General features: G+C 35.3%; 1 protein-coding gene across 2 annotated transcripts in view; it reads right to left on the reverse strand.

Annotated features, from left to right (window-relative positions):
- Positions 1-3,021: 3,021 nt before the first annotated feature.
- The window catches only part of LOC107695693 (hepatic leukemia factor-like), a 15,283-nt gene continuing 10,102 nt past the window's right edge, over positions 3,022-8,202 (reverse strand). For both annotated transcript variants that reach the window (XM_016495700.1, XM_016495699.1), the window contains exons 3-4: positions 5,692-5,903; positions 3,022-4,322 (exon numbers count right to left, since the gene is read on the reverse strand). In XM_016495700.1, the coding sequence (XP_016351186.1) occupies positions 4,107-4,322; positions 5,692-5,903 (428 nt within the window). In that variant the 3' untranslated portion in view covers positions 3,022-4,106. The remainder of the gene's footprint in view (positions 4,323-5,691; positions 5,904-8,202) is intronic.

The raw sequence follows: 8,202 nt of genomic DNA on the forward strand, positions 1-8,202 counted from the left end.
AATTTGTATAATTTCTAGAATAGAACAAATAGGCTAATGTCTAGAATTCAGACAAACCAAGTTATGAAAAAAGACAATCACAGATGTTGAGAGAAAATCTGAAGTCTTTATTGGACACTAAATGTACAGAGAAACAAGGAGTCAAAAGGTGGCAGCAGAGAGTAAAGGTTCAGGTTTCTGCTTCCATTTGCGTGACACACAAGATCAAACATCTCCAGCTTTGAGTCTCTCTCATAGACTGTCTGCAGGTGTTGCCTTCAATACGGCGGTTTTTGTCTTTTCAAGACAAAGACATTTTGGGGTCAGTCTGATTGGAGCAGCGCGGGAGCCCTTTCCATGCATGTTCGATCCGGTCCAAGTAATTTAAGCTTTAAAATGTGTGTGGAAACGTATGTTGTAATTCAAGGCACTGGACTAAACAGGTTCAATATGGTTATAGGTTCCTTTCAGGACTGAGGTAGGGAATTTTACCAAAGAAAGACGCCAAGCAGTTTCACACAATCTCACTGCGGTGTCCTGGAAAACGGAATAGCCTACTGCAAAAATGAATTTATAAGATTACGCAAGATTGCCAAACTGTCCATCTTGAGCTGTTTCTGGTCTAATGCTGCTTTCACGTGCTATCAGAAATTTCTCATTTCTGAAGTTGGTTAATAACGAATTAATCGAGTTCAGCTGCTTTGATGTCGAATGTGATCATATTTTGAATAAAATACGGTTAGTTTACAATCCGCGCTAAATATCGAGATGGTTGCTACTTTATTCTTATATTTCAGTGAAATATGCTGCTTTCGCTGTGTAAAATACATAAAAATACACACCAATTTGTTATACGTCAATATACATGGATGTAAGGACAATGCGTTCACATTTACCGGGTTTTTTTTTCAGCGAAAATTCACGTGCGAAATCCAGTCATTCCAATAGCGTGATAGCGAAAACGTTCATTTTCAAGTTGGTTACATGATATATGATTTCTGTGTGAGCAATGCTATATACGTTGCGTGACAATTGCAAATGGATATTTTGTGCGTGCGAAATTTCGTTAATGTTACAACCATCACTGCAACAATAGTTCTTTCCTACGCCATGTTTAAAATTTATGATTCGCGCAACTTGGAAAATCAGGTATCAAAATGATCTCAGTTTCCCAGTCATAACTACAAACTGATAGGCAGTTCATGTCCAATTTGTTCATATTTACGATAATTTTGATAGCACATGAAGGAAACATAAATGGTGGCCTATAGGACTCAAACCTATTTAACCTGAAATAACTTTCCCATCTAACAAGGAGAGGAACACATTGGTGAAATGGTATTTTCGGGGGTCATTATTGACGAGAAGCAGTTTGGCTTAATCCTGGATTTATTTCAGTTTTGCACAGATAGAAACAGACTATACAGGGCTTTATACATGCGTCTCACATCTGCATTTATACCACAAACAAACAGACATGAGGAAGAAAATCAAAGGAAATTAAATGAAACAATAAAAAAAAAAACAGTGTAATTTCTTCCCCATCAATCTTCAATAATACAAATCTGTGCACATCTCAACTTTGGCCTGAACTGGGGCAGACGAGGACTTTTACTGTCGACAAAGTCACCAGCGCATCAAACGCAATTTCTGACCTGAAATCAGAAGTCCTGTATTTAAACCCTGTAACTTCTAATAGAATAAACAGAATACAAACTGATCTCAGACCAGAAAAAAAAAAAAACTTTTACAGAACCTTACGAAACCTTGTACTCAAACCCAGTGACTCCATCGACAACAAGACTTTTCTAACATTCAACCAAGCAAAAGCTCTCAGAGCTGCCGCACTAAACATTCAATATCAACACTCTGCTGTGAAAAAGACTCAATTATATAGACTAAAAAGCATAGCCTTTAGATTTCCATTCAAAGAACCAATAGCAATACTGTAAAATGCTCTGTAATGAAACACAGCATCAAGAGTGTGAGTTAGACTGAGGAATTGCAGCTCCTTCCTATAGGAAAAAACGACTGATGTACAGAACACAGCAATATATATATAGATATATTTAATATTTATTACGAGTTATGGTTTGAGGTCCAGCTGCTAGCATTCCCTGAGACAGAATACTAAAGGCTATTTGAATATGAGGGTGCAGAAGGTTTTTAATGCCCAAAATAGAGGACATGATGGCGGGTTTCGCATTTACTCCCAGTTATATACTTCATAATATATCAAAACACTATGTCACTTAGCTTTGAATAATAGATATATATGTAAGCTATCATATATTTCTCTTGCACTACTCTGGATTTGTTGTGCCTTGAAAATATTCAGACAGTATTATATAGGAAAAATACTGTACAAAAAAAGCAACTTAGAATAGATTTCATATATATATATATATATATATATATATAAATATATATATATATATAAACATTAAAACTCTGTTTTATCAATAAATCTGTGTGCTGTATCTTTTGGTCTGCAGTAAACAAACTGATTTCAACCACAGTATTTGAGACAACACCGTCCTGCTCAACGAATGGCTCAAAACCTCTTAAAACACATTCATTACAGTCATACAGATGACAGACACGCCAAGCTACAAAACAAAAAGAAAGAAAACAAATCACTACAAATATCTGTTTGTACTGACTTAAAAACAATATATATATATATATATATATATATATAAACATTAAAACTCTGTTTTATCAATAAATCTGTGTGCTGTATCTTTTGGTCTGCAGTAAACAAACTGATTTCAACCACAGTATTTGAGAAAACACCGTCCTGCTCAACGAATGGCTCAAAACCTCTTAAAACACATTCATTACAGTCATACAGCCGACAGACATGCGAAGCTACAAAACAAAAAGGAAAATAAATCACTACAAATATCTGCTTGTACTGACAAATGAAAATTCTAAAACATGCTCTGGGTAAAAAAAAAAAATTATAACAATAAAAATAAAAAGATAGGATAGAATAATCATCCATCCTAAAAAAGAAGGAAAAAAAGAAAAGAAAAAGACCCATTCACAATTAGATTTAGGCTGCAACTCTGCAAAGTCATGCTGAAATATCCAATAAAACAATAAACAATCAGGAAAAATTACTATACAGCCATAACAATAAGAACAGCTATAACAATAGTAGTAATTAACAGCTGAATATTTTTGAAAAAATTTCTTCCATTCAAAAAAAATAAAATAAAACGAAAGTCCATAAATATATCAGGCAGATTATAGTGTAGGTAGAAACATTGCACCAGATCAGATTGTGAAACACGCATTAGTGCAGGGAGTTAGAGCGAGACAGAAAGACAGAAAAATATGGATTCAGCATTTTTGGAGGGAAAGTTTTGAAGGGAAAGTTTCCGCACTACAGCAGAAATGATGGCGCTATGAAACAGGCTAGCTTACATTTCATGTGTTTTGCCCTCTGAAGAGATTCAGGCTTATTGCTCTATGGACAATGCGGGAAAGACGCCAAAAACTACGCTGGTGTTGGTTTAAAAGAAATGGTGAAATAAAACAGACAAAACACATAGAATAGGAAAAGAACAAAACAAACATCATGTTCTGACGCTAGCTAGTGTTTTACACACTTCACAGAACGAAAGGTGTCGGTGCGTTACAGCTATTCAACTAAAATACATTAATATACACAAAAAGAAGCTAGAGCAACAGGAAGTGGGCGGAGCCTCTGGGAAGAGGGGGGTGGGCCAAGCGGTTGATTGACAGACAAGAGGGCGAGCGGCGAGGAAAATATTTATCAGTCCATGTTACAGGTGTATAAAACACTCCAGAGAAAACCATTTCCAGATAAACGATCCATCGTTGGTGAAGGAATAAATGGACGAACGGAACAAATAAAAGGAAAGAGAGAGAAGTGAATGTGTGAAACTACACAAGAGGAAAAACACACACATGAAATACAAAATCAACTAAAGAACGCAAACTGGGTTTGTAAAGAGAAAAGTGAAAAGAGAAACGTGAAAAAAAAAAGAAGAGGAGAATTTGTCGCCTCTTAAAGAGGCACGCAGAAGTCCCTGGGGGGTTGGTGGTGGGCAGGGCATTTGTGGAGGTGGGCGGGGTTTGTGCGGGGTGGGAGGGGCTCACAGAGGGCCGTGTCGCGCCTCGTATTTGACCAGAATGTTCTTACAGCGGCCGAGTTCCTTCCGCAGGTCGGCCACTTCCTGTCTGAGCGCCACGTTCTCTTTCTCCAGGAATCCCGCGCGAATGGCGATCTGGTTCTCTTTCACCCGGCGAGCATCCCGGGAGCGTTTGGCTGCGAAGTTGTTCTTTCTGCGCCGTGCCCAGTATCTGTCGTCCTGTGTGGAGATGGAGAGAGAGAAACAAATGAAAAACGAGTTATCCGTTCGGCAGTTAATTTTGACAGCAAATTTTGATTTAGTTTTAGTCATAGTCTTTTGATGAAAATGCCATTTAGTTTTAGTCATCTGAATTAGTTTTAGTCTAGTTTTAGTCGACTAAATATCATACAATTTTAGTTGACTAAATTTGAAGTAGATTTAGTCGACTAATATCTAAAGGGATTAGTTAAATTGTAATGCATTATTATTATTATTATTATTTTTTATTTTTTTTTATTTTAGTACATCATGTTAAGCTAAAGCTTATAAACTAAATGAAATAAAATATATATTTTTTTTAATTGATGTATTTTAGATATTTATTTCCTATTCTATAGATTTGTTTTATAATTTCAGTTAACATTTATTTAATTCCAATTAATGAAGAATATTTGTATGGTTTTAGTTTTAACTATAAAAACCTGATACTAGTCAAATGTATTTATGAAATAATATTTTGATGTTCTTAGTCTGTCCATCCTGTGATGGGGAATCCCAGACCGAAGCTACAATAGTTGTTAATTAAATTGAAATTAAATTAAATAAACTAAATACAGTTTATGTACCCAAAATATCAATAATCACCAGGAAAAAAGCTTGAAATACACCGTGACTCTTATTTTGAAATGTCTGCACTGTTGACTGTACAGTTTCAGGCTACTCATTCAAGTTCAGATTCTTACAACCGTCTAAAACATATTACCATATAAATATTGTATAGTAAACATTGTCATAATTCATCAACATTAGTTCATAAGAAATCGCTTGGCATAAATGTGCGCTATTCATTGATTACAACCTGCACTGAAGCAGTCAGAAGCGTTGCTGCGTGAGCCTGTAGAGCGCGCCACAGCACCGCGTTTCCCCACAGTTAATGTTCGTAACTACCACGTAAAACATTAGTCCCGACTGAGTCTGTATATCTTCCCAAATCGTCCTTCCCTAACATTTTCGTCTCGTTTTTATTTGTTAACAGAAATTAGAGTATATTTTAGTTTTAGTTTTTGTCATTAAAAACAGTTTTTTTTAGTTATCGTCTCGTTTTCATCGGTGAGAAAATGTTGTTGACGAAAATTATGACGAAAATAATTAATCAACGAAATTAACACTGCCGTTTGGAATTTCCGCTGTTGACAAAATTCCATTAAAGATTCTATTCTGCAAAAATTCTTTAAAAACAACCAAAAAAAAAGTATTTTTATACATTTTCTGACATGTTTTTAGACAGATTTAGATTTAGCCTACAGTCACATGACTCGTGACTAACTCTCTGATTGGCTGCTCTCTGTCGTCTCTTTGTGCGTCATGCTTTAGTGTTTATGTTTACCTTCAAGTCCTCTGGAATGAAGACCTTGCGCGCCTTCTTGATCATGGGCTGCGGCTTCAGCTCCTCTGCTGAGAATTTGCGCTTGCGTGGGTCGAAGATTTCCTGTCCCGGGACACTGGAGAGGGCGAGGTCGGCGGGGTCGGGCTCGTACCTGACCGGAACCTGGATCTGGTCTGGATCTATGGGACTGGCTGTGTCACGTGAGGGGAGAACTGAGGGAGAAAAACCGAGACAGAGAAGAGAGAAAACCAATCAGGATTTGTTTAAACATGTTTATTAACATTATAGAAAGGAAACTTGCTCAGCAAGCTTCCTTTCTATAAAAGAAGTAGCATAATTAAAACATTAACATCATTATAAAATGCTTATTAGACCAGATAAATTTATTTCAAAAAGTAAAAAAAAAAGGATCAAGTTTCATGTCCTGTTGATTTTTGGTTATGTGCAATACCACTAGTGGACACATGAACCCACCTTATAGATGCACATATTTACAAATATTTAAAATATTTGATTAAAAATCGAAATAATAATCATCTGAATAAGTAATAATGATGAATAAAAAATACTATAAAAATAAATATTAGTTTTATAGTTGTTTATTATAATTTTCGCTACAAAGTAACACTAATAATAATAATATTTGTATGTTTATAAATAACGATATATATATATATATATGTATTGTTTTATAATAGTAATACATCATTATTTATATAATTGTTTTATAGTATAATTTATACCACCAATTAATAATATAAATAATAATGTTATAAATATAGTATTATTATTTACATAATTGTATATAAACAATAATAATTATTATTATTACATTATTAGCTGTTGTTTTATAATATAATTTGAACTACAAAATAATAATATGAATAATAATATGATTTTTAATTATTTTATAAATACATTTACTTAAATTATATATAATAATGTAATATATTAATATAATAATGTAAGTAACTAAGCTTATTGCCTTAAAAACACACTGCATGCACACTGATGCAGTAAAGGTGAAGATTGATTTTAACAAAGACGTCAAACACAAGAGCAAGCGAGTGTGTTGTGAATGTGCGTGTGTGTGTGTCTGTTCGTTAGTGAAGGATTAGAAGATCAAATTAAACTCTTGACTGATTTAAGGGTCATTAAACAGGAGCGGAGAGCCAGGAGCTGGCAAACGTCCACACACGCAATCACACACACACACACACACACACACAATCCTACTGAAACACACACTAACACAACTTTAACTGCACGTAACGCAGACACTCTGAATCACACAACCAGAATATACAATTAAACTCAAAAGCTACTTGTCCTTCATGAGCCGCAGCAGCATGAATATGAGGAGCTGTACAGAAACACACAGCAGGGGTCAGAGGTCACAGCTGTAAGCAATGGGAGGTTTTGTCATGACCCAGATTGCTGCTTAAGCCTGACGAAGCTCTCTCTCTCTCTCTCTGTGTGTGTGTGTTTCCCTGCCAGATTACAAACCAGTAGACAGTAAATCATGAACGACTTTATCTAAACTGACCTGATCAAGACCCGCTTTATGACGTTTTTTTCTGAGTGAGATGTAATGATAATATGGACTTATCTTCACTGCCTTTAAATGATCATATTATGCACGTTCATGCTTATGAGACAAAATCCAACAATAATAATATGTTATCATATAGTATAATTATGAGTGACTGTTTAGGGTCTACAAGTAGGATAAGAAATATTCAAGACAATACATAAGTTATAATAAATAATATATTATTAATTCATAATAAATATTAATATAATTCTAATAAGTATTATTAGTATTTAAAATAGTATAATAAAGTAATATAATCTCTAATTATAATAAAACATATAATATATTTATTATGTACTAAATATAATACTATATTACTATATTATGTTATTAATATAATAATTAGTCATCATTTACAATCATTTAGGATCATCTATCTATAGCAAACAGAATAAAGAGAATAGGCTACGATTAAACATTATTTCAATATTGCACCTGCAAGGAACAGAAAGTAAACAGTCACTCATAAGTTTAATGGTTAGTAGAAAAGCCTGTGAAATGAAGTGTGTGTGTGCGTGTGTGTGTGTGTGTGTGTGTGTGTGTGTGTTTCTAGATCTTCCAGACGTATTCCTGTATAACAGCTCTGATCTCCGCACGACACCGTCTGAATAAACCTTAGTCTGTTCATCTCCGTCAGTCGGAGCATCTGATCTAGGCTTGAGGGGTGGAGGTCTGCTGGCCAATCACAGGCCTCTGTCCGAAGCGGAGGGCGGAGTCTGAGCGCTGACGCAGTGAAAGAAAGCATGTGAGAGTGCAAGTGCTGGGTGGCACAGTAGCCCCTCACGGCAGAACACAAGATCCAGGGGGCGTGGTTGGATCCACATCTAGTGGGTGGAGATTGGTAGGTTTAGGGGTGGAGATGGGTGGGTTTAGGGATCAGGGGGTGGAGATTGGTAGGTTTAGGGGTGGAGATGGGT

The sequence above is a fragment of the Sinocyclocheilus anshuiensis genome, unplaced genomic scaffold, assembly GCF_001515605.1.
Source record: "Sinocyclocheilus anshuiensis isolate Anshui unplaced genomic scaffold, SAMN03320099.WGS_v1.1 scaffold1075, whole genome shotgun sequence".
Lineage (NCBI taxonomy): Eukaryota > Metazoa > Chordata > Actinopteri > Cypriniformes > Cyprinidae > Sinocyclocheilus > Sinocyclocheilus anshuiensis.